This window comes from Mandrillus leucophaeus, unplaced genomic scaffold, assembly GCF_000951045.1.
Source record: "Mandrillus leucophaeus isolate KB7577 unplaced genomic scaffold, Mleu.le_1.0 Scaffold1424, whole genome shotgun sequence".
NCBI lineage: Eukaryota > Metazoa > Chordata > Mammalia > Primates > Cercopithecidae > Mandrillus > Mandrillus leucophaeus.
The window spans coordinates 256,406-284,016 of record NW_012101393.1 but is presented as its reverse complement, the minus strand read 5'-3'; the positions used below and the strand labels follow the sequence as shown (position 1 = coordinate 284,016).

The window sequence follows — 27,611 nt, the reverse complement described above, 5'->3', positions numbered from 1 at the left end:
TTTTGGTTACATGAATAAGTTCTTTAGTAGTGATTTCTAAGATTTTGGTGCATCTGTCACCAAGCAGTGTACAGCATACCTATTGTGTAATCTTTTATCCCTCACCCTCCTTCCACCTTTCCTCCTGAGTCCTCAAAGTCCATTATATCATTCTTATGCCTTTGCATCCTCATAGCTTGGCTCTCACTTATAAGTAAGAACATACAATATTTCATTTTCCATTCCTGAGTTACTTCACTTAGAATAGTGGTCTACAGTTCCATTCCAGATTGCTGCAAATGCCATTATTTCATTCCTTTTTGTGACTAATATTCCATTGTGTGTGTGAGTGTGTGTGTGTGTGGGTTTGTGTCACATTTTCTGTATCCATGCATTGATTAATGGGCATTTAGGCTGGTTTCATATTTTTGCAATTGCAAATTGTGCTGCTATAAACATTTGTGTGCAAGTGTCTTTTTCATATAATGACTTTTTTTCCTCTGAGTAGATACCCAGTAGTAGGATCCCTGGATCAAACGGTTGTTCTACTTTTAGTTCTTTAAGGAATCTCCATACTGTTTTCCATAGTGGTTGTACTAGTTTACATTCCCACCAGCAGTGTAAAACTAGTCCCTTTTCATGACATGTTTGCCAGCATCTATTATTTTTTGATTTTTTGATTATGGCCATTTTTGCAGGAGTAAGGTGGTATCTCATTATAAAATCAGTATTAGGAAAATGACCATATTGCCAAAAGCAATCTACAGATTCAATGCAATTCCCATCAAAATACCATCACTATTCTTCAAAGAACTAGAAAAACACAATTATAAAATTCATATGGAACCAAAAAGGTTCTGTAGCCAACACAAGACTGAGCAAAAAGAACAAATCTGAAGGTATCACATTACCTGATATACTACAAGGCTATACAACAGGCTATAGATATCAAAGCAGCATGGTACTGTTATAAAAATAGGCACACAGACCATGGAACAGAATTGAGATCGCAGAAATAAACCCAAATACTTACAGCTAACTGATCTTCAACAAAGCAAACAAAAATATAATATTCAACAAATGGTGCTGGGATAACTGGCAAGCCACATGTAGAAGGAAACTGGATCCTCCTCTCTCACCTTATACAAAAATCAACTCAAGATGGATCAAAGACTTACATCTAAGACTTGAAACCATAAAAATTCTAGAATATAACATCAGAAAAACTCGTCTACACGTTGGCTTAGGCAAAGAGTTTGTGACCAAGAACTCAAAAGCAAACACAACACAACAAAAAGGAAGTAGATTAGACCTAATTAAACTAAAAAGAAAGAAATGATCAGAAGAGTAAACTGATGACCCACAGAGTGAGAGAAAACATTCTCTAACTATGCATCTGACAAAGGACTAATATTCAGAATCTACTCAAGCAAATCAGCAAGAAAAAAATAAATAATCCCATAAAAATGTGGGCCAAGGACATGAATAGACAGTTCTCAAAAGAAGGTATACAAATAGCCAAAAAATATATGAAAAAGTCTCTTAAAATTATTTCTAAAATTTAAAATGTGCATTATTTTTGCATTATGAGTATTTCAAAATAAAGTTGAACGAACTTGCTGATTCTAGGAAGAATTATACTAAATCCATCCCCACATCATTTGTGGTTTCCCTGTTACACACACACACACACACACACACACACACAAAGAGGAAGAGAATGGGCCATTATATTAAATATCAGTCCAAACCAAGCTTTTCTTATGGGTTCTGATTTTGATACCTTGGAAGAAAAGGAAAACATTTAAAGTTTGAAAACTTGTAAGTTAAATATACTTTACATGACTTCCCATTTTGTACCGTTAATTTGAGCCAATTCACATGAATTTCTTTCCCCATAAATGCTTTATATTTACCTGGCCTTGTGATTATTATTCATGTCCTTTCAACTGTCCTAAATGTACTTTTTCTCCATCTCTGTTCATCCAATTCTACTCATTCTGTACAGTACAATTTGAATATTTTCCTCCTTCTTTAAACTCTTTCTAGTTGATCCAGCTAGGAGGACTTTAAGTAGAGTCAACCTTATATTGCCTTATTTACATTTGTATTAGAGTTTCCCCAATAGACTGCAAGATAATAAAGACCTTTCTCCCTTATTTTTGTATCTCATGCAACAGCCTGAACATTGTGCATGGTCACTAAATATTTTTTAATGGAGAGAATTTTTAATCAGCTAATTAAGGGCAAGAGACTATCGGATAGATGGACTCAATGAAATTAATGTTGTAGTCTCATGGCTCAAGGTAAGTCTCCCCTTCAATAGTAGTGGAAGGAAATGCAAAGGGAACTGGTCTGAAAGTAAACTTGACTGGGAACAGGATGTGAGAACAGAACATTTAGGAATCAAATCTTGTCATGAAGGGGCAATTGCTGGCAAAAACAAATGAAGAAAAAACAACGTTGACTATGTTCGGTTCAGTTCTAGTACAAAATATCAAAGATAGACTTTGACAATCTGCAGAATGTTCAGAAAAGGAAGAGCAGGCACAGGAAGTGTTGTCATATGACCTTGAAAAAGACTACCATATAGAGGGGATGAAGTTGGAGCTGAGGTGTTGACAATTTTATTTTTAAACATTGAAAATTGCTGTAATATTACTTAAGAGAGTAGAAATAGGGCCAGAGAGTGGAGAAGCAACGGAGGCAGATTTGGACTCAACACTAGATTTTAAATGTGTCAGGGCTGTGACAGCAGAGAGAATCATGTGTTCCTGGATTCTTAGCTCTTGTGGAAACTGGAGCCAAACTCTGCCTTCCACCAAGGCCTGGAATAGCCAGAGCCCTGGCTTCTTAGCTTCTCCCTGAGAATCCCTGATGCTGTTCCCTTGGTCCTGCTGGGCTATGCTACTGCTGTGCTCTGGTGTTCTTGGACTTCCTTTTTCCCATTGTTGCTGTGCCTCTTGCCACTTCTGGTACCTGGCCAAAGTTGGAGAGCTCTGTCCCTGAAGGACACCTGTAAAATTTGCCTCATGGAAATTAAAACATGCTTCCCAAAATTGGAGTTTCTGGAAAATACCACCCAATGACATATAATGGAGACATTTTTCCAGATTGGTAGGTCAAGACTTAGGCAATTGTGCAAATTAAATTTCTGTTGGCTTGTATGGTTTTGATATCCCCAAACCACTCAGGTAGATATGTATATTAATGTTCCCTGCACCAGAAATAACTTTCTAATAATCAGAATTGTCCCAAAATTGATATGACATACAAGATATGAAGTAAATTTGGTTTTGCGGTAGATGGCCAGGGGCTAGATGTTATTTAACTGAATATTGTAAGTTTCAATATTAGAGTGGATAGCTGCTGAATTTGCTGTTAGCCTCATGACTAAGTGATATGATATAGTCTTGAACAGTAAGGGAGGTTGAACACCCAAAACTGTGACTTTGCTTCTTAGCAATCAGCCACTTTTGTCTTGTTCTTCTTTCCACTTTTGCCTACTTTTGAATCAAAAATATCATTATTCTTGATCCTGTGGCATTTGTCCCTTTCTTCCTATACATTTGCTCTATAGTCAATAAATATTTCCTTCTTCGTGCGATGTGTATCTTTCTCCTTTCTCAAATCTCCTTTCCTTTCCCTTTTGTCTTGAGTTGGTGATTCAGATTTATCCATGGTTTTGATTAATACAATGTCTCATCTCATATAATATCGTGAGTGTCACAGGGCAAAGCACCAAAGGGTACCAATGGACAAGGCCAGGAACAGAAACACAAAAATTAATGCAACAGGAGTAAGCAACCTCTATCTTCAAAGGAAGATGGGGAGTTAGATCTAGATATCGACTAGTCATATCCTTCAATGTTTAAAGGATATTGGCCCATTGTTCTCACAGTGCTTTCAAAAAAAACCGCTGTCAATTCTAGTTAGGTTTATCTATTTAAAACCAGATACTGTACTTTGGTTATAATGTGAATTAAACCAGCTTTTGTATGCCATGCTGGAGGCTAAACCACTTTTTGTCCTTCTTTCCAATGTTTCAAATCCATTGAAAAGGCATTATAGTTGCCAAACAATGGATTTCTAAACAGATAGTTGGTGTCTGTAAGTGAAATTAGAAGTCAAATGTCAATAAATTGTATGGTTAAAATGTGATTTGAAGTTCTTAGTTTATTCAATATTTTTGATAAGGTCCAAGAAATTACATAGAAAAATGGATTCCTATAAACAAAAGCTATGAGGTTATAAATTTCTTCACAGCATAGGTATGACCTATATCAATATCTTGCAAAGTTCATAAGACAGTAACCAAAGAGTTCTATTCCTAGAAAATGAGTCATTGGGAAGTTGCTGAGAGTTCAGTCTGTGGTTCCAAAAAGGTCTTATGTTACCGAAATCTTTGCATACACAGAACATTAAAACACCCTCCCACCAGCTGCCTTTGGAATAATAGCTAGGTTTTCTGCGAGAAGTGCTGGGGAAGTGTTCAGAAAAGTTTTCATATTCAACATAAAAATAATACAAGGTCTGCAGACCACATGTCCTAGATGATGGAGACAGTTAAGTAGACAGTAGACAACGTGAGAAATTCCTATTTGCAGGTGGACGGAAAGAGCACTTATGGAGAAAAATCTACTGGGATAGCTATTCCTATGAAAGAGATGAAGTCTATCAGAAGTTCATTAATATCAAAACCTTGACTAACAAGAAGGATCAGGAGATAGGAGCGTATTAAAAAGTGTAATGACTTTCAATTCAGACAAACCCAGATTCAAAACCTGGTCCTTCTCCCTAACAGATGTCCACCCTTGGTTGTTTTGCTTTAACCTTCTTAAGTACCATTATTTTAATGTCAACATTTCAGATTGTAATACATAGTTCTTAGAGTTGTAAGAAATTAAATTATGTGATGTAGGATTAAATTAAATAATATATAAAATACTTAGCACATTAAATCATGGTCTCCTACACAAACAGAAAAAAGATCATTACAACATACTATTTTTATCATAGGGAATCAAATAACAGCAAAACAAATCAATGCCAGAAAATATTCTGAGTCTATATCTTAACCATTTAATGTCTTCGATACCTCATAATGGAAAGTGTCATTTGTAAATATGAATGTTACAAGGTCTTTGATTTCTGAGAATGATGCAATTGTGTATATTATTTTCTACCTATGAAATTGGGATGCTGAATTAATATTTTATATAGGTTTTCAATAATGAAGGATTTTTGAAGTCTGCATAATTTTCAGTAAAACAGAAATCCCATATTTAAAACAACAGCACCAGCACTAATAAAAGCCTTACACTGAGTGCTTGCAACATGTAATACTGCATTCTGCTAAGCACTTTATGTGAATCATGTCACTTAACCTCACAACAGCCTATGAAGTGAGTTACTATTATGTTGTCCATTTTAGTGAGAAGAAGACTGACAGAAGAAGAATAAGTAAACTTGCATTACATAACCACTAAGAGGCAGAACTAAGACATAAAAAAGTCAGGCAACATAATTACAGGACAAGATCGTGTATGCACTTTTATATGCTGCATTGCTTGCCTTCTGGGTTATCAAGGTTTACTGCATTACCGGGGTCTGACACATCTCTCTCTAATCATGTTTCTCTTCTGCATTTCACTGCATTTCTTGGTCTCCTGTGTGCTGTCTCTCTGCATTCTATCTACTTCTCATTTTTCAAAATGACTGTGCCCCATTTTAGGTCTCTCCAAGACAACGTCATTGCCCTGTGTTTACTTCAAGGCCAATTGCTTCACCACACACTGGCTGAAAACTTATTTTGGAATGTTCAGGCAAACTCCCACTACTTACTGTTTTTCACACCTGTCAAGCCATGAAACAAAGTTACTTATATGTTTTTAAATGCATATGAGTCAGAATCCACTCTTCTAACAAAGGCTGACACCTAAAACTTGGTGTTTCCTTTTGAGACTTGGACATTTCCTAGAAACATGCAGAAAAGTCCTTTAGAACAGTTTCTTAATTTTTAACTTTTAAGTTTAGAGGTACAAACGCAGGTTTGTTACTAGGTAAACTTGTTTCATGCGAGTTTTTGTACAGATTATTTCATCACCCAGGTATCAAGCCTAGTACCCATTAGTTGATTTTCCTGATCTTCTCCCTCCTCCCACCCTCTGCCCTCTGAAAGGCTCCAGTGTGTGGTGTTCTCCTCTCTGCGTCCGTGTGTTCTCAACATTTAGCTCCCACTTGTAAGTGAGAACATGCAGCATTTGGTTTTCTGTTCCTGCGTTGGTTTGCAGAAGATAATAGCCTACAAAGCTCCTTCCATATTCCCACAAAAGACTTGATCTTGTTTTTTTATGACTGCATAGTATTCCATGTTGTGTATCTACCACATTTTCTTTATCCAGTCTGTCATTAATGGACATTTAGGTTGATTCCATGTCTTTGCTCTTGTGAGTAGTGCTGCAATGAACGTACACATGCATGTCTTTACAATAGAATGATTTATGTTCCTCTGGGTATATACCCAGTAATGGGATTGCTGGGACAAATGGTATTCCTGTCTTTAATCCATCTAGAGTTAATTATTGTATATAGCGTAAGGAAGCGGTCCAGTTTCGATCTTCTTCATATGGCTAGCCTGTTATCCCAGCACCGTTTATTAAATAGGGTATCCTTTCCCCATTGCTTGTTTTTGTCATGTTTGTCACAGGTCAGACAGTTGTAGGTGTGTGGTCTTATTTCTGGATTTCCTATCCTGTTCCATTGGTCTATGTGCCTATCCTTGTACTAGTACCATGCTCTTTTGGTTACTGTAGCCTGGTAGTATAGTTTGAAGTTGGGTAGCATGATGCCTCCAGCTTTGTGGGTTTTTTTTTTTGTTTTTTTTTTTTTTGCTTTTGTTTGTTTTGCTTAGGATTGTCTTGACTATTCAGGTCCTTTTTTGGTTCCATATGAATTTAAAAATAGTTTTCTTCTAGCTTTGTGAAGAATGTCAATGGTAGTTTAATAGGAGTAGCATTGAATCTATAAATTGCTTTGGGCAGTAAGGCCATGTTAATAATATTAATTCCTCCTATGCATGAGCATAGAATGTTTTTCTATTTGTTTGTGTCATCTCTGATTTTCTTGAGACGTGTTTTTGTAGTTCTCTTACTAGAAATACAAAATCTCTCATCTCACTAGTTAGCTGTATTCCTAGATATTTTACTGCTTTTTTTTGGCAATTGTGAATGGGAGTTCGTTTGCGATTTGACTCTCAGCTTGACCATTGTTGATGTACAGAAATGCTAGGGATTTTTGCACATTGATTTTGTATCCTGAGGCTTTGCTGAAGTTGTGTATCCGCTTAAGAAGCTTTTGGGCTGAGACGATGGGATTTTCTATATATAGAATCATGTCATCTGCAAACAGAGACAGTTTGATTTCCTCTCTATTTGAATACGCTTTATTTCTTTCTCTTGTCTGAACTTCCAATAATATGTTGAAAAGGAGTGGTGAGAGAGGGCATCATTGTCTTTTGCAGTTTTCAAGGGGAATGGTTCCAGCTTTTGCCCATTTAGCCTGATGTTGGCTGTGGGTTTGTCATATATGGTTCTTTTTATTTTGAGGTATGTTCCTTCAATACTTATTGAGAGTTTTTAACATGAAGGGGTGTTGATATTTATCAAAAGACTTCTCTGTATCTATTGAGATAATCGTCTGATTTTTGTCTTTAGTTCCGTTTATGTGATGTATCATATTTATTGATTTGTGTATGTTGAACCAACCTTGCATCTCTGGCATGAAGCCTACTCGATTGTGGTGGATAAGCTTCTTGATGTGCTGCTGGATTTAGTCTGCTAGTATTTTGAGGGTTTTTGCATCAGTGTTCATCAAGGATATTGACCTGAAGTTTCCTTTCTTTGTTGTACCTCTGCCAGGTTTTGGAATCAGGATAATGCTGGCCTCATAGAATGAGTTAGGAAGTAGTCCCTCCTTCTCCTTTTCAGGTTTTTTGAATAGTTTCAGTAGTAATAGTACCAGCTCTTCTTTGTATATCTGGTAGACTTTAGCCAGAAATCTGTGTGGTCGTGGAAATTTTTTTTTTTTTATTGGTAGGCTATTTATTGCTGCCTCAATTTCAGAGCTAGTTATTCGTCTGTTTAGGGATTCAATTTCTTTCTGATTCAACCTTGGGAGGGTGTATGTATCCAGGAATTTATCCATTTTTTCTAGATTTTCTAGTTTATGTGAACAGAGGTATTTGTAACATTATCTCATGGTTCTTTGTTTTTTCTTGGGGTCAGTGGTAATATCACCCTTATCATTTCTGATTACGGTTATTTGAATCTTCTCTCTTTTCTTCTTTATTAATCTAGCTGGTGGTCTATTTTATTAATTTTTTCAAAAAACAAGCTCTGGGATTTGTTGATCTTTTGAATGGTTTTTCATGTCTCTATTTCCTTCAGTTCAGCTCTGATTTTTGTTATTTTTTAACTTCTGCTAGTTTTGGGATTTGTTTGCTCTCGGTAGAACAGTTTCAATACCAAGCTAAGGTAAACAAAATCCAGTGAACTCTCTAACAGGATTTTTGTATACAATACTCAAGCATATTATATGGTCTAATTTATTTTACATTTATTTTTATGATTGAGATGTTAGAAAATGCATCCCCCTCCAATGTTTTTGGGAAAAAAACGTAATTAGAATTTTCTTTTGAAGTTTTGCAAACCAGGGAAACTTGAGATTCTTTTTCAATAGATGCAAAACCCTATCATTTTAAGTAAAATGGCTGTCAGGAAACTACCAAAAACAGTTGAGAAATGATGTGCAAATTTGAGAGGACACCTGTCACTTCATTTTTCCTCTCCAGCTTTTCACCAACCTGAAACTTTGAGAAAAAAGAGAGGACAAGAAGGAAATTTGAGGCAGACTATTAATGTAAACTTTAGTATATCAATAATAAAATAATTTGGCTGGACTTACTTATTTTTATCCCAAATTGCCTTCCTAAAACATGTTTTTGTCCTGATGTAATGCAAGTGATGAGCACTTTCAGTTAAGATTTTCTTACTGAATAAACAGTTTCCTTTGTAAAGGATACTCTGAGCTCAGGCACAAATGTATGTCCCACAAACCTATTTAAGCCACAAGAAACACTAGAGCAACTACCCATGAAATAAATGCCCATGTTGGGGCACAGATCTGAAAGCATTGTGAATTGTAAGTAATTTATGTAGGAAGGTTAAATGCAACAGTTCATAGTTGATATTCTGCCAACTTAACCGTGAGCCTAATCTTTGTTACACTTTTTTCTATTATTAGCTGAGATTTAAGAGGCATTTGGAAGTGCCCCAGTTAGCTGGAAACAGATGGCCTGTTCTTTCTCTTCTTAGAATCAACCAGAGAGCTCTACAGTAGCTGCTCAACTGTGGCTTCAGATTGTTTTGGGGTTTTTTTTTTGTTTGCTTGTCTTTTGTTTTCATATGTTGGGTTTTTTTTTTTTTTTGTACATGTGATGATGGCCTATTTTGGCAATGTACTATACTGTACAATCTTTCAATTAATCATTGCTTAAGTGAAATGCTGTACTTTAGTAATCAATGTTCAAAAACTTCCTATTATACAAACTTTTCAACTTTCATGTAGACTATTATGAACTGGCAGCCTCTGGACTAGTTCAATACAAGTGCCACATTTTTTTCTTTACAGTACTAACAATATATAATATTGCTTGTTCTGGAAGGTTGCTCAGCATGGAAATAGAGCACAAGTGATACATACATGAGAATGTGAAAATCTGCCATCTTTATCCCATCAATATTTGCTGATGGATCTTCCCTCGAATAATTAAAACAAACGAAAGATAAATTCAAAAAGTCATACTTTTTACACAGAATTTTGCCTTTAAAAAAGGTCAGTCATTTGTGAAGAAGCTTTACAGAATATTATTTCACAAAATCTTAGATGTGAAAGGGAACCTAGAGATTACTCAATCCAATCACTTCATATTTAAGTTTAAAAAATGGAATTCTATGAAGGATCACAGAGCTACCCAATTAGTAGCAAGACCAAGCATAGGACCCCCAATTTCCTGACTCAAAGTCCAGTCTTTACTATTTTATGATTAATTACTTTTGTTTCAGATGTTTATCTCAAAAGTAGATTGTACGAATTCAGAAATGTAAGATACTTCTTATTCTGTGAGAATCAAAGTCTGACATTAGTGGGAATTCCAAGTAATAACTGCTTTCCTGCCGAATTGGGACCTAAATTTACTGGTGCCTTCTGAGTAAAACAACAAATCAACACTAAATGCCGTTACAGCTTTGTGCCGTTCTAGCCTTATCCTTGATCACATCTCATAAAACGGAAAAGGGGTGAAGGGTTCAGAGTGAGCTTTGGGATCCAAGTCTCTAACCTCTTTGACTCTGTCTCTGAAATTAAAATGTGAAAAATTTATAGTTTAGTTAATAGTAATGTACCAATGTTAGTTTTATAGTTTTTACAAATGTGCTGTGATAACATAAGATATCAGCACTGGAGGAAACTAGCGAAAGATGTGGGCTCTACGGGTGCTGTCTGTACACTTCGAACTTTTGTGTAAATCTAAAATTATCTCATAACAAAAAGTGTTTTTAAAGCAAAACAACAACAAAAACACCCCAAAAATTATAGTCATGGGCACTAGATTAACCTTGAAGCACAGAGATAGATATGTAAGTATGTTTCTTTTCAATGATGTTTGTAATCAATGCTATGAAGTATAGATATTTTAAGAGCAATAGAGATGAAATCTCAAGCTTTTCTCTGATATTTGCTCTTATTCAGTATTTGTAACAGTAATAAATACTTCACCAATAACCATCCCACTCCATCTCCCTTTACACAGACATAAAGACACACACACAGTCAGACTTCTGAAACTTATCCTGATATTTCTCAGTCACTTCTGCAGCTGAGTAGTCCCATGCTTCAGGCCCTTGCTTAGGAGGCTGAAGAGGGTGGAGAAGCTCCCATGTTGTGCCCCATCATAATCATTTTCTTCCAATGCTCTGCCTCTCCCAGCAAACCACCTGTCACCTTTTACATCAAACATCACAGTGCTTTTCCACCTCTCATTCTAATGAAGTCCACGAGGTTGATTAAGTGGACCTTCAGAATTGTGGAGAGAGGGGAAGCAAATGTTAGTAAGAGTATTTTTAAATTCTTGGAATTTGCATTTGATACTTCTTAATTACTGTTAAAGTAATATCCAGATTCTAAATACCAAGGCATACTATGTTTATATTGTAGACTGCATTTGGATAATTCTATTTTCTCTGGTATGTGGTTATGCTTTTGGGACACATTTTCCCACTAAAGTGGGAAGTGCAAACTTATTTAATAATGATCTCAACATAGCACAATTTAAAATGATAATTTGAAATGATATTTTGTACAGCATCACGAGATAACTATACAAATGAACTCTTGTAAGGTTAATAATGTATTTAAAGCTTGAAAACTGCTAAGAATAAATCTTAAATGTTCTCACCACACACAAAAAAAGATAATGTGAGTTGATGGATATGTTACTGGGCTTGATTGTGGTAATCATTTCATAACGTATATGTATATCAAAACATCATGTTGTATACTATAAATATATACGATTTTTATTTATCAATTATACTTCAATAAAACTGAAGAAAAAAGAATCAAAATATGCCCAAAAGACAACTGGAGGAAAAAAAATACAGCAAAATGATTACCTCTGGGTTAAAATTCTGATAATGCCACTTTGAACAGGTTATTTAATGTCCCTGAGGCGTATTTTTCACATCTTTAAAATAGAGATAACAATTCCTAACTCTTTGTGATTATTAATGAAATAATGAACCAAAATGTGGACTGTAATTGTACCTATTCCATAGGGTTAGTGCACGTAAATGAGATGGGATGTACCATTTTAGCAGAGTATCTAGAGCACAGGCAGCAGTTAGTAAAATGTTGACCATGTACTAACCTGCTAACAAGGAAACCCTCACATGGGCCCCAATCTTGCTGCTAGCTAACTTCTTTTACAACATGGCTCATTCATACCAAATTAAGTAGAACACCATTTTGAATTATAGGTGTGATTAAGTACTTGCTGATTATTTTTCCCCTTTCTCGCCACACACATAGCAAACATCTAAATCTGATTTAACAAGCTCATCTTTTACTGGGTGGTTTTTCATATTACTGAAGTATTTTATATAACCACAGAGATTCTCCGTAGGTTTTCCGTAAATAACATGCTCACATTCCTTATATTAAACCTAAAACATGTTAATTTACTATATGCTAACATAAATCAGAGTTTTTAGGAACACATCTGTTGTATAAAACAGATGACCCCTGTACACATTGTGAATGCACACATATAAATAGTAAACCAAAGTATACTGTTGTAGGAAATCTAAAGAGTAAAATAATAAACTCCTGTTTAGAGTTAAAAGTATGTAATTAAGCAAAATACTGGGTCCATGGTAAGTATGCAATGAAAAATACACCGACTGAATTATCACGCTAATGATAAACTCCTCTAGGAATGACTCTTAAGAGTTGTTCTCTCTTTGAAATTGATTATTTATTTCATAAACCTATTATATTCATGGAATCAATTTTACTAATTATGAGATTGTTTTATGATATCTTTTGTTTTTATCATAAGTCAGTGCACTCAGTATATTTAGATTCTACTTTATGTTGTGTATGCTGTTTCCTTCAAAATGTTCTTTAGGAAAAAAAATATTTGAGCAGCAGAAACAGGCTGTTCTAGAACATCCTTTCCTTTAAAGACATGAGTTTCTCCAGCGTACAAAGTGATTGGATTCCAAATTGGTTAAATTGCTTCTTCTGTAACAGTTCAGTCACATGTTGTCTTGTTACAGTGGAACATGTGCTCTCATTTCAGAAGAGCCGTTCTGTGAAAAAGTTTTCTTTGGCCCACATAGCCAATCCCCGGATTTGTGGGTATTACCTCCTTTCTGTGTTACCAGTTTTTTTCATCATCATTATTGCTTCTGCTTCATCAGCTGTAACACAGTTTAGGGCAATCCTTTTAAAGAATGAGATGTTTTTCAAAATAGCCAAAACAGTTGGCTAGACAGAAAAGAGATATCAACAAAATTAGGTCAGTTGTTTGTGTGTTGCTCCCTGAACCACTTCAGAGACACACCATCTCACACATGTGTAAACTAACAGACATTAAGCAAGCATATCATCTGTGCATTCCAACACACATTTTTATCCTATTTTATTAAGGAAAGTAAATGATACGCAAAGTGACTTCATTCAGAGAATAGAGGACCAAAAGAACCAAATAAATGCTTGGTTTAGACCCTCTTTAGCAAGCCCTCTAGGTGTTTCTGATGCAAGTTAAAGGATGAAAAACACTCTGTAGCAACACAGAAGGAATAAGGCCCAGTACTTGCCCCTAAGCACTTCTCCTTGGTCTCAAGGAATTCCCAGCTGCTTCAAATTTGCATTTTAATTACCTAGCACAGTTTTATCATATATAAGCTTAGTTGATAATGATAATATTATTACTACTTAAGAGTGTAATGGTTTTTCATCTCTTCTTGAGCAGCCATTCAATGAAGTATTTACCAGAAAGTAGTAGTTAGTATCCATTACAGAAAGCCTTGTGAAGCTTATGAGTTGAGCTGCATTGTTGTTGCTTGTTACAACACACACACATAGAGAGAGAAAGAGAGAATTATAAAGTATAAAATCTTAAGGGACAAATATTTTCAATAAATAATTTTAAAGTGATTTTTGTGTTGTGTTTAAATTCTAGATAATATTATTAAGTTTATACTTGCTGTCTTCTCATGTTTATTAATACAGGTTGTTTACAGCTTTCTGACAACATAATTAATATACAATTAACTATATATATTTATAAAGCATCTAATTTGATAAATTTTGACACATATATACATAGCATCATAAAACAGTTTGTAGAGGGGCTTTCAGTTCTGATAGATTACAGGTATTCATTACTTGTGCATTTTCCCCCTTTCAACTCTGATTTTAAAATGGGACTGCAGAGAACACTTCCTGAGTAAAGTAACATGAGCTAAAATTTGTAAGATGAGTGGATACCTCCCCAAGTGAATACAAAGGGGAAGAGTTTTACAGAATGGAAATAAAGTCTGTCTCACCTAGACTTCTAGACTTCTCACCTCCAACATCTAGACTCATGGCTGTTGTAATTTATCATCACTTTGGGTTTTGAAATATTTACTCAACTCTTTGTTTCTTCTTATAATTCCAAATGAGATGAGCTTAACAGGGCAAGTGAAATAAGCAACACTGCTTCTGAGAGTAGCCATCCCTGCAGTTTGTTTCTTGCATTAGAGTAACTTGTTTAGCTTTGTCCATCAATCCACTCTGGAATTCATGTTTATATGCTGTGTGTATTATAGAGAACAGCATGAGGAAAATTATATTTTCACTTTTAAAGAATGAAATGTAATAACTTGCCTTTAATTTCCTTTTTACCTTCTTCTTCCCCTGAGCAAATTATTACCTCCCCAAATATTTATTTATCATTACTCCCATGTGTTAATACTGAGACTTTACTTTTTTTGTTCTCTCATTTGCGTTATTTCCTCCATTGCAGGTTGGCTTCATGAGTTGGGAAAGAGACTGGAATCTCCGTACTATGGCAACAATACCTTGGGGGGCCCGTCGATCCGAAGTGCCTATATTGCCGCGCTGTACTTCACGCTGAGCAGCCTCACCAGCGTGGGTTTTGGGAACGTCTCTGCTAATACAGATGCAGAAAAGATCTTCTCCATCTGCACCATGCTGATTGGTGGTAAGAGAGCATCTTCTTTTATACCAAGAAGAGGAACTATGCCTGCCTAACTATCACTGCCTGTTTGTTCCATCCTGAAATACAGTAGAGATAAGCTGAGTAACATTGGAAGATTCTGAAAGCACTAATTAGATAGTCTAGATGCAAAGCTGTAGTTGTCTCTGTGGTTCCATATAAAAAGAGACTTGAGAGATTAACACACTAGAGCGTGCATTTAAGAAGAATGAAGCAAGATTAACACATGGGGCTCCCCTTATGTAGAATCATTACTTCCTCCAGCTTACTGTTTTAGCCTGCAAAGGTAAGACGAAGTAAGAAGTGGCTATGTAGGCAAACTTATAATACACATTTGCCCTTCCCACTAGGATGTATACTCTGGACAGTGGCTTAGACCCTTTCCTAGATCCTAGACTTTTCCTAGATCCTCCAATTTACTTTTACATATGCCCTCTTTCTGGTCCACATTGTGCTTGAAACTATGGGTCAAGTCCGTTTCAGACTCTTCACTCAGTTTCTTCATTTTTCAAGTGATGTATTAGGCAAGATGCAACTGTGGTTCTTTCTATCTCTGATGTAATGTTATATGACCATAAATAACATAGAAATTGCTTTCTATAAAACAATGGTATTAGTAAGATCCAGCAGTACTTCTCCCAATAAAAAAACAAATTTAATTTAGATGGTCTTCGCACTTCTCTCCCTAGGCAACTCTTTTATAAGAGACTCAGTGAAAGAGGGTGGTTGATTTAGCAAATATCTATCCCCACTCCTGGAATGAAAGCCCCAAGTACACTTACTTTGGAAAGCTCAAAACATTAAAAAATTAGGAAATTTGCCCAAAACGCTCTCTAGAGAATTTTATGACAATCAAAAACAGGAATAAATATTTCTTATATGAACATAATGAAATAGTCTGCATTTTATACTTCTCTTCAAAGAAATCACATTTTTAAAGCATTAAGAATATTTTTAAAGCCAGTAAGTTCAATATTCAGTTAAACTAAGAGACAGCTATAATTCATAAATATACATAAAGTCTGCAAAACCTGGGACTGATAGATGGCAAACGCGAGGAGAGATGGGAAGATGTGACAAGAGGGTCTGGCATGTCAAATCTCAGAAAGCATCAGCAAAAATACACTTCCTAAGTGTGAGGTTCATAACCTAAAGTGCAAAAGCTATCACCCTCCTTTATTACAAGTAAGAGCAACAAGTGAGCAAGTTTAGTGGAGAAGTAGAGAAGGCTTAACTCACAAAGAATCACACAAACCATTTATATTTGCAGAGATCATGCTAACAACAGACAATAATTCAAAATATATTAATAAAGCTATTGCTGTTATTAAAGAAGACCACAAACAAAAACTAAGTATCTTAGAAAAGATATAACAAAAGAGATTAAAGATAAGATGAAGTATCTAAGCAAAGATATCAAAGAAAAAAGCAAAGCCATCTTATGCACAAAGATAAAATTGAAGGAAAAAAGGGAATAGACATTGCAAAGAATGCAATGAGTCATAAAGGATAAAAAGAAGGAAAGGAAAAGAAACTGAAGGGAAGGAAGAAAAAGCAGAGAGAAAAAACAAAAAGAGACAGAGGGAGGAGAGAGAGAGAGATCAAGGATGGAAGGCAGGCAGGCAAAAGAAAGAAAGAAAAAGAGTGAGTGACAAAGACAGAAAGAAACGAACTTAAAAAGAGTAGAGAAAACACTAACAGTAGAAAGCAGGCTAAGGAGAGCCAGTATATGTATATTGCTTATTAATACATACATAACTTTTAATAAGAATCAGCAAATTCAAAGGAAGACTTTTCACTATATAGCATTTTACATAATTTTTTAGAAAATGTTTGATAACATGAATTATTGCATGTAAAATTTTTAAGCAAGAAGAAGAAAACAAGCTAGATAGAGGCACAATAGAAAGGAAGGAAAATAGCAGGGTAGATTCAACCATTTATGTATTCAAATGTTGTATTAGTTCATTCTCACTCTGCTAATAAAGACATACCCAAGACTGGGCAATTTATAAAGAAAAAGAGATTTAATGGATTCATGGTTCCACGTGGCTGGGGAGGCCTCACAATCATGTCAGAAGGCAATGGAGGAGCACAGGCACATTTTACATGGCAGCAGGCAAGAGAGCACGTGCAGGGGAACTGCCCTTTATAAAACCATCAGATCTTGCGAGACTTATTTACTATCAGCAGAACAGCACAGGAAAAACCTGTCCCCATGATTCAATTACCTCCCACCAGGTCCCTCCCCACAACATGTGGGGATTATGGGAGCTACAATTCAAAATGAGATTTGGGTCCGGGACACAACCATATCAAATGTATAAGCAAATACTTACTGAATGTCTATTATATGACACCACCAATACAATAATAAATAGTGAACATGTATTAGTTGTTTTTATGTTCCATTCTCTGTTTTAAGTGTTCTAACACAATACCATAATTTTTAAAGCAAATCTATGGGGTTGGCACTATTATTATTTTTTCTTATAACAAATAGACTATTATACTATTTTCTCTGGACTCCAAACCCACCTTTATTTATTTTGCTTTGTAATGCTGGGGTTTGTACTCAGCAAAACTCATTCTTCTTCGCCAGTTGACCTCAGTTGCTTTTTCTTATAGGAGGAACCAAGGGAAGACTGGCAGGCAGGAGGAGGGGAGAAGGGACTACCTGCTGTGGTGCGCATGCTGTTCCCTCAGTGGACGCAGTCACCTCAGCAGCAGCAGATGGTTTCAGCCTTCATTCCAGAACCAAACTCACTGGGCCTCCTCAGACAATCCTGCATCAGTCAGGGGCGCCATCTTGTCCAAAGACAGAACCCTGGCTCACTGACACTCCTCACAACTCCTGCTCTGTGTTTCTATGTTCTGATAACTGCACTTCTTCCCTCTGTGTATCCAGCCCTAAGGGTTAAGCCTTCTGCATTTGCTATGTCCGTGTTACCTCTATTTTTCCTTTTTGTTTATTCAGCCTTCCAACCCCAGGAAAACCAATTCTCTATACTGAATTACTGCTGTTGAAATATTTAGTATAATTTCTTTCTTCTAAACTTCCAACTGATGCAGATTGATACTATCCACATTTTTCAGATGACAAATCTAAAGTATGGAGAATTAAAGTAACTTTCCAATGCCACACAACCAGTTCAACCAGTTAGTAAAGACGCAAGGTTTGAGCCCAGGTGAATACTTACTTCTCTCCTTAAATATGTAAAGGGAAACTTCACTGAACCATAAGGCTGCTGTGATGGAGTATTAGGAGATGTTGGAGTCTACCTGGATCAAGTAAGCGTTCTTTTTAGGCTAGAGTTCTGTTAATATTTTCTGCCCCACAATATTCCCCTCAAAACCTGTTTTAGCACGTCCTCTTAATGACCTTAAGTCAAGACATCACTTTGAGTTTTGAACTTTATAATAGGAGATGGCTCCTACAGGCTTCCTTGCATGAGAGAAGTGATATGAGTGTGTGGGTCTTAAGCAATTGGTCACCCAACATACAGTGAAATCAAAGAAGTATAAAAACAAACGTTCCCTCAAAGAGCTTGTGATCCAGTTCGGAGGAGATAGGCTGAAACATGTGGAAAGAGTTTTAACGATACCAGGCAGTAAATGCTAAGTGCCATGTCAGTTAGGAAGTTCAGAAGCAGTGAGAGTTTCTTGGAAAGACAGTGCCATGGCACAGTTGTTGAAGTAGCATGCTGGGGCTGCAGCAACTGTAGCAAGCTCTTGGCTGATGTAGAGCAGTGACAGCCTAGGGAGCAGAGAACAGGAATTCTCATTTTCTGAAGAGCTACAGTGTGCCAGGCCCTGTTGTGACTGTTTCATATCCAGCATTGTGACTTTTTATAATTTCTATTCTCTGTGATAGCCCATATTTCAGCCAAGCAAAATCACAAGCATTTTGCAGATAAACACAGTCCATACTTATTTAATATTTGCCCATGTTTCTTCTACTCCTGATGATAATTTTGGGAAATGCTCACAGCTTAATTCTACTAATTTGACATTTCAAAAAATCCGTAAGATAAATGAGCTTATTCTCTATTGATCCACTTACTGTATTGTGAGTAGTACTGAATCAAAAATTGTTAATGCACAAACTATTCCCTGCTGTTCTCTGTAGGTAGGTGCAACACTGATCACAAAGGCCAAAAGATACAGAAAATAATCTGATAATGTTACTTTGTTTCTTGTTTGCTGAATGTTTATTGAGCAAATGTCCTGGTGCAAAATCAGTGCCCACTGGTAAGTGGCATTAAAAAATTTAGGTGACCTGAGCAGCACTTAGCAAACTATTCATTTGAAAGTCAAATGGCATCTAAGTGACTTGAATTTATTAGTTAAAGCTTTTCATATTTGTGTTTGTGGGGAAATAATTTTATATTATTGTGAAAATTACACTGGCTAGGAAAAATGATGCCTGCATTTTAATATTTCCCAATTAACTAATTACTTGTAAAATGTTGAGAACTAATCATAAGAGCTCACACTATTGAGCACTTTGTTCATTTAATTCTTATAATACTGTGAGATAGAGATTATTAATACCCCAATTTAGACATAAGGCAGAAGAGATTTAGTGAGTTTAAATCCAGGACTCACTAAGACCTGGCAAACTTCTTCTAAAATATTCATTTTATTATGTACTATAAATTTATTTTATTTACTTAATTTTGATAAATATAAACAAATAATTTATTTTTAAAAAGAAGAACCTAAAATTTGTGTTACCATAGACTTAAGTCTAGGGTATCTCACTAGGAGTCCCCCACACAAGGCTGATGAAATTGCTAGTAGCAAGGATGCAATATACAAGAAAAATAAACAGTAGCAATATTAAATGAGAAAGGGGACTGGCAAAACTCCAGATAATTATCAAGGACAGAGATAATATTGCTCAGTGAGAAGAAACGGGTGAAAAAATGCTGAATAGATCCACCTGGGAGTCCTCTGGGAACCCATCAGAATTTCCACAGGAGTTGTACAGGTTTTATTTTATATGTCTATATATAGATATATATAGATTTTCTGAAGAGCTACAGTGTGAGCTACAGTGAAGAGCTAAGAAAGTTCATAGCTAGGCAAAGCTTATATATATAGATATATAGAGATAAATATATAGATATATATAGATATATAGAGATATATAGATATATAGATATATAGATATATATAGATATATAGATACACACACATACACATATATGTGTGTATATGTATATAAGCATAAACTTTATATGTATGTGTGTATATATATAAAGTTTTCATTTAAGATGCCATGTAAACTTCCATATAAGCATCTGTAATTATGGAGTGTACAAACCACTAATATATGGGAGGAATATTTAAAACTATAAATCAGAGAGATTTAAAGCAAAAATAATTTCTAAAAATTATACATAGACAAAACTATGTGAACTTTGAGAACACTCAAAACAAATAAGTAATCCTAATAGCTTCAGATGAATATTAGAATTAATGAACGAATTCAGTAAGGTTTATGGACACAAGATCGATATGCAAAAAATCAATTGCATTTCTATATACTAGTAACAAATTAGAAATAAACTATAAAAATTATTACAAATAATTCAATATTTATGAATAATTATAACTAAAAATTTGTAAAACTTCCATACTGAAAATTACAAAACATTAGTGAGAAAATAATGGAAGGATATACAATGGTGATGGTTGCTAACAATGGGCTCAGCATTGCGAAAATACTAGTTGTACTCAAAGTAATCTAAAGATTAAATGCAATCCCAATAAAAATTCCAGTAGATGTGTGTTTGTGTGTGTGTGTGTGTGTTTGAAAATTGATAAGTTGTTTCTAAAAATCAGTGGAAAAGGGCAAAAACCAGTCAAAGCTATCATGAAACAAAACTGGAAGATTTGTGCTACAGATATCAAAATGTATTTCGAAGTTACAGTAATTAAGAGTGTATGGTGTTTATCCAATAATAGACCAATAGGCCAATGAAATAGAAGAGAGTTCAGAACTGTTTCTGAACTCATATATTGTCACACATATATTGTCACTTCATTTGTGATATGGACGCTACTTTCAGTAAATGTTGTTGGGTCAAATGTATATCTACCTGTTGGAAGACAACCTTGGTACCTCTTAAAACTGTACATAAAAATTAATTCCAGGTGGATTTTGATCTAAATTTAGGAGGGAAAACAATAAAACTTCTAAAAGGTAATATAGGAGAATATTTTTATGACCTTTGATTTGGCAAAGGTTTCCTAATCATGACACAAAAAGCCCTAGCCATAAAGGAAAAGAATGATAAATTGAACTGCAGAACTTCTTTTGTATCAAAAGACCTTATTATAAATGTGAAGAGGGAAGTTACAGGATAGGAGAAGATATTTTCAAATGTTTATCTGACAAAGGACTCTCATCTACTGTATATAAAGAACTGTTAAATCGATGAGAAAAAGATCAATCAACTCCCTGAAATGGGCAAAAGCTTGAAAAAAAAACCTGAAAAGTAGATTTCCAATACCAGAGTAGATGACAAACATATAAAAAAGTGCTCAACATCATTAATCAGAAACATGCAAATTAAAACCAAAATTAGATACCATTTTATGTTCACCAAAATGATATGTTTAAAAACACCACAACCCTAAGTGTTTGAGAGGATAATGGAAGACCTTGACCTCTCCTACACTGTTGATGGGCATGTCAGTCGATACAACTTTGTCAACATCTACCATATCTGAATATACCTCTAATCTGTGATTCAACAATGTCACTTCTGAATATATAACCAGTGGAAATGCATACATGTATACTTCAGGATATATACATAGATGTCTGCAAAAGCCTTTTTGTAAGAATCTCAAACTGGGAATGTCCATTAATAGGAGAATAAATAAGTAAATTTTGAAACCCCTATTCAAGAGAGCATTATACACTAAAAGTAAATTAACTACTATGTCATGGAACCTTATGGACAAATCTTACAAACTCAATGCTCAGCAGAGAAGCCAGACAGAAAAAAAGTGCATACTGTATGATTTGTTTAGAGAAAGTTCATAGATAGACAAAGCTTATTAATTGTAATATAATTGGTAACTGTGGTTACCTTTGGTGAAGGGATTGGTTAGTGATTGTGAAGGGGACACAGGGAAGCCTCCAGAATACTATTATTTGGTTTATTCATCTAGGGTGGTGGGAGGTAGTGCTTCTATAGCTATGTTTACTTTGAAAAATCTCAATGAGCTTCACATTTAGCAAGTGGGTAACTTGTTCTATATGTATCTTTGATTTTAATTTTACCTTGTAAAATTTTAATAGATGAGCTAAAAATAATATATCAAGTGTGAGTTAAGAAGCTGGGTAATAGTGAGCTAAGTTCTTGCCTTTCATATCAGGTTGTTCTTGGGTTTGTCTTAACAATAATGAGTCAAGCAATGGAGTACAATTATATTGTCCAACATTTTGGCGATAACTGCAAAAACACCCAAAAAACTCATTTTAAAAGGTTGATTTTGGCGAGTGAGATGGCGATGAAGGGATGAGTTTGGGGCTAGACTATTTATCATAGATTTTTTAAACCATTTGCTTACAATTATAAAACTTTTTAAAGAAAGTATCAAACTACCAGAGGCACATTTCAGTTCCATAAATATTTATGGCATACTTAAATTATGCCAAGAGCTGTGCTAGATGCAGGGGAAACAAAGATGACTAAGATATGATACTTTCTTTCAAGGAGTTCACAGTTTAATAATGGAAATAGGTACTTAAGCAGAGGATGTTCTTTCTTTTTTATTTCTATTTTTTTCTATTACAATACACATTTAGAAAAAACTGGAAAACAAACAGAAAAATAAAATTACACATAGTCTCATTATCAAAAGATAGTTTTCCAGAATTTCCATACATATGTAACTATTTTTTGAAATATATATGTGTAACTATTCATATTTTTTGCAACCAGACAAAATATACAGAAAATATTTTCTAATGTCTTTAAAAATTCTATCACACTAAACAGTGACTGCCTATAGTCACCTAATGAGTTTGCCCCAGTTGATAGAGTCATCAGCACAGCCTTGGAGGTTGGATAAAGCTTCCTAATAAAGATCACTCATCACTGAGAACATATTCCATTTCAATGAAGCATTATTATCACAAAGTAATCAAATCTTCCCTCGGGTCCCCCCACTGAATACACACACACTACCCTGACATAGTTTTATTGGACCCATATGATGAGCTATTGTGTTCGCAAATTCAGGCTGTTCTCAAGATGTCTTTGCACTGCCATTTAAATTCATCATTTAGGAAATTTTTCTCATCTCTATTCTCTCTGCCATCTGCCATCCACAAGCCAGTGTACTTATAACCAAGAATGGAAATTTCCAGGGCAATGAGGAGGTGGGAAAGAGAAGGAGGGCAGCTAAGATTACCCAAAACCTGAGCTCTGGCCTCCTTTTATATCAGTAGAAAACGCCCCCTACTTAGCCTCCAAAGCCACTGCAAAATAGTTGGCTAAAGTAATTAGCGATGATGTTATACTCCTGGAGATAAGTGTTGTCCAAAATTCAGGAAAAGAAAGAGAAGGGGAAAGAAAAAGGGGAAGGGAAATGAAAAGGGAAAGGAAAAGACAAAGGGAAAGAGAACGAGAAAGAAAAGACCAGGCAGTTCTACAGAAGCGCTTCTTTCATTTGAGAACCGCTTACTTTCTTCTTAGATGCCAATTGTTGAGGTTCCTTCCAGGACCTGATACTGAGATGAAATTTTACAAAATGCATTTTATGCAAAACTCCTACACACAAAAAAAGAGACGCCCACACACTCAGCAGGTCGAACACTCAAGAATTATATACATCAAATTTGCTAGAAATAAAGAAAAAGTAAGTAATAATTTCCATACTGACCTGGATATAGAAGTTCTTGAGTCAAACTTTCATAGCAGATGGAATGATTTTTTCTGACAGTTACACACACTCTTTGCCAGGGTGAAATGATAACCAGTGACAGAATGGTCATAATAACTTTGGAAAATGAAAGGCTATGAGGACCAGAATTTTATTTTTTTAACTACTTAAATTAGAAATAGTTATCTATGCTGAAATGAGACTTTGAAATGGTGGTGACTCAGACATAGACTAGTACTTTTCAATAACACTTATGAATGCTATAATTAATCCAGTAATTCATTTTACTAATAAAATACAACTAGGATGTTAAATAATCTGAACATATTACTTCTCTTACTTTAAGTGCTTTACACATTATAATTAAGCAAAGCAAGGTTAAAATCATACACATAATTAAGGAAAGCAGTGTTAAAATAAATGAAACAGAATTGTTCTCTGTACTCGATTTAATCTCCATAAAAAGACGATTACATAGTGTTAAAGATGGTAGGGCTTCCAAACACTTAGCCCATAAGTATATTAAGGGAGCCTGAAATCAATGTTTAATTTCTTTGACTTAGAGCAGAATCAGTTCTTTTCTTTGAGTGTTTATTGTAAGTAGAGCTCTTATCTTCCAAATAAAAGACTTAAGCATCAGAACTGCTGTGCTTCTAAAACAATACAGAAGAATAAACCTCTATTTAGAATCTACAAAGAACAAATCCAACATTTAGTTGCTACATGATATATATTTTTCATGGAATATTTTTGACCTGTTGGGACACATCTCATTTTTGAACACTTAGGAATAATACATACTTACACATTCTTGCATGTATCAAGCATTTATTGAGTATGTTTTGAATTTCTTTCATCAATAACTTATGTCTACTTAGAGCCACTCTTTACTATTTAAGAGGTTGCAGGAAAATCTTAAATCTGAGTCATTTTCCCCAAATTTAATTGCATTGAGCATGCTGAAAATTCATAAAATTTTTCACTTTCATAAGGAAAATTAACATAAATTGAGCAAATGCTTTTTTTCATACATATACTAGGCACTTTTTAAAACATACATACGTCTTTAAATCTTGAAATAACGCTATGAGTAAGGGCTATTTAACATAATGACTATGCCCATTTAACATGAATCTGTTTAAAGGAATTATGTAACTTACCAAGTTCACACAATTAAGAAGTAGCAAAATCAGTATTCAAATCCAGATTTGTCTGATTCTGAAGTTCATATTCTCTCTGCAACATTACATTACTTCTTGTATATAGACGCTAAGTTTAACCCTATTCTAGTAACTTTTCCAAAATACTGAGGTCTTGTTATGAAGGGAGTAATTTTATAGACATAGTGACCATTATTCCACAGAGAAATTATGTATTACCTGGTAAAGAATTTTAATTCCAGTGTGAGATTAGAATTAAATTAGTATGCCAGTGTTTGGTAATTTCTGACAAATGTAGGGACACAAGATTTGAATTGGGGAGGTCCTGAAATAGGAAGATAGAAGTAATAATATGTTGATATATTTGCACTAATGTATCCATTATGATGCTAGGAAATTTTTAACATAGCTCCTTGGGCACTGAGGTTTTGATACATGTACATTTTGATAGATCCTAATAGACAAGCTACTAAATGTTTAGTCTTTTTCTAAGCCCCAAATTACTGAAACAAATGATTTTACCCAACTAATAAGCTTCATGCCTCATTCCTAATCCTGTCCCAGAATAAGGATCAGGGATAAAATCTGAATATTACTTAGAGTTGACTTATCCATAAATATGCATGTGCTTGGCCCTCATATCTCTCTCAGTTTCACAGTTCCAGGTATGTTCAAGGCCTTCTTGGATTATCTGCTGGTGTCTGTTTAGAAACCATTTCAGTTTCGTTCTGCTACTGACTAGTGAGTGCAAAATCCTGTCATGCCTTCTATGTCTTGACGATACCTAGTTGCTTCCCAAAGTGGGTAATTCCTGGAAAATGAGGTCCTTCCTTTCACTCCACTGTTCTCCAGAAGAAATATCCACCCTAAATATCCATATGCCCTCAAATTCTGGTGAACAAAATTTTTCATGTCATTACACTTTAATGGTAGGTTTGAGACAGGCTCAAAGGGCAGGCTTAGCAAGTAAGTGGAGGTTAAATACTATCTGGCTGACAAACCTCATTGAAACAAGAGCCCCATATATATATATATACACACACACACACACACACACACATAGACATACACACCCTGCTGGTGCATCTCATGGTGGCAACAATGACTCATCTATGCAGAATACCTCTTTTTCTCTGTGAATTCATTTGTTTCTTGAATGGTCTCAGATTTTCCGATATCTCCCTCAAAATTAAAGTAACTGCAGAGCCGGGGTTGGAGTGAGTATTGGAGCTTCACACTGCTCAAGAAATCCTCAATTACATTTTTTACAACTTCCTTCATATCTGCATTAATATAAATTTATCATATTTAATATTCTAAAACAAAGTTTAAATGATGGCTTTTTGAGGGGGTGAGACTAAAGTTCCCACAAAGGCTAACCAAAGTAGACTTACTTCAAAAATTTATTTCATTCATTACTACAATAAAAGTAATTATTAAACTATAACTTTATAGCTTATTCTATCAAACTATGAAAACTATTTTATTGTAACTATTAAACTATACATAACTATTAAAATAATATAGATGTAAATCGAGTTCAAATAAAAGTTTATCATAACCAGAATGGCAGCTAACAGATTAAATGTAAATCAAAGAGATCTATTTTGCATATCATTGAGTATTTTTAAAGATATTTTTACTCTGATCAAGCCATATGGAATCAAAGTGATTGCTTCACGATGTACCCTGTGATACAGTATCTGCACCAAAATGCTTGTACCAAAACAGCTGTATCAACATGGCCATATAAGCACATTCTGCTGTGATCCAGGATAGACTGTAAATTAGATATAAGTGGTGGGCCTCACTGTCATATTTCTCTTCCATTGTATACTGTGTTGTTCTTTCTAGCCTTGATGCACGCCTTGGTGTTTGGAAACGTGACAGCAATCATACAGAGGATGTACTCCAGATGGTCCCTCTATCACACTAGAACTAAGGATCTGAAAGATTTTATCCGTGTCCATCACCTGCCCCAACAGCTCAAGCAGAGGATGCTCGAATATTTTCAAACAACCTGGTCAGTCAACAATGGAATAGATTCAAATGAGGTAATGTTCATTTCTCATGTTGTTTTCAGGCAGAAAGCACATATTCTAAGGTAAAAGCAAGATGCTCTAATGCAGGTATCAGAAGTGAAAAGTATACTAACTTCTTTATTCCTTTATTTTTTTAATTATTCATGAATCCCAATCCATCTTCTTTCGCTTGCTTTGGCTTGTGTTTTCACAATGCCAATTTGGATGGACCAAAGTTTTATATTAACTTGCTGCTTGTTCAATCAGGTGGACTTTCCTTCTTATCGTCTCTTTTCTAAGGAATCAATTCTTACGACAATTTAATGGTGTAATCTGGGATAATTATATGAATCAAGTTTCTGTTTCCCTTTAACATCAATAAAGTTAAAAAATTCCATCAAAGGGGTTATCTTTATACTTCCAGAAACACCCCAGACTGCCACTATAAAAAAGGTATTATATATATCTCATTCCTGTAATCCCAGCACTTTGGGAGGCCCCGGCGGGTGGATCATGAGGTCAGGAGATGGAGACCATCTGGCTAACACGGTGAAATTCCATCTCTACTAAAAATGCAAAAAATTAGCCGGGCGTGGTGGCGGGCGCCTGTAGTCCCAGCTACTCGGGAGGCTGAGGCAGGAGAGTGGGGTGAAACCGGAAGGCGGAACTTACGATGAGCCAAGATCACACCACTGCACT

At 35.2% G+C, this 27,611-nt stretch overlaps 1 protein-coding gene across 1 annotated transcript in view; it reads left to right on the top strand.

Annotated features, from left to right (window-relative positions):
* KCNH8 (potassium channel, voltage gated eag related subfamily H, member 8) overlaps window positions 1-27,611 on the top strand; it is a 189,157-nt gene that overhangs the window by 86,917 nt on the left and 74,629 nt on the right. Inside the window, exons 5-7 of the mRNA XM_011974184.1 lie at window positions 14,612-14,809; window positions 25,543-25,632; window positions 26,746-26,945. Of these exons, the coding sequence (XP_011829574.1) occupies window positions 14,612-14,809; window positions 25,543-25,632; window positions 26,746-26,945 (488 nt within the window). The remainder of the gene's footprint in view (window positions 1-14,611; window positions 14,810-25,542; window positions 25,633-26,745; window positions 26,946-27,611) is intronic.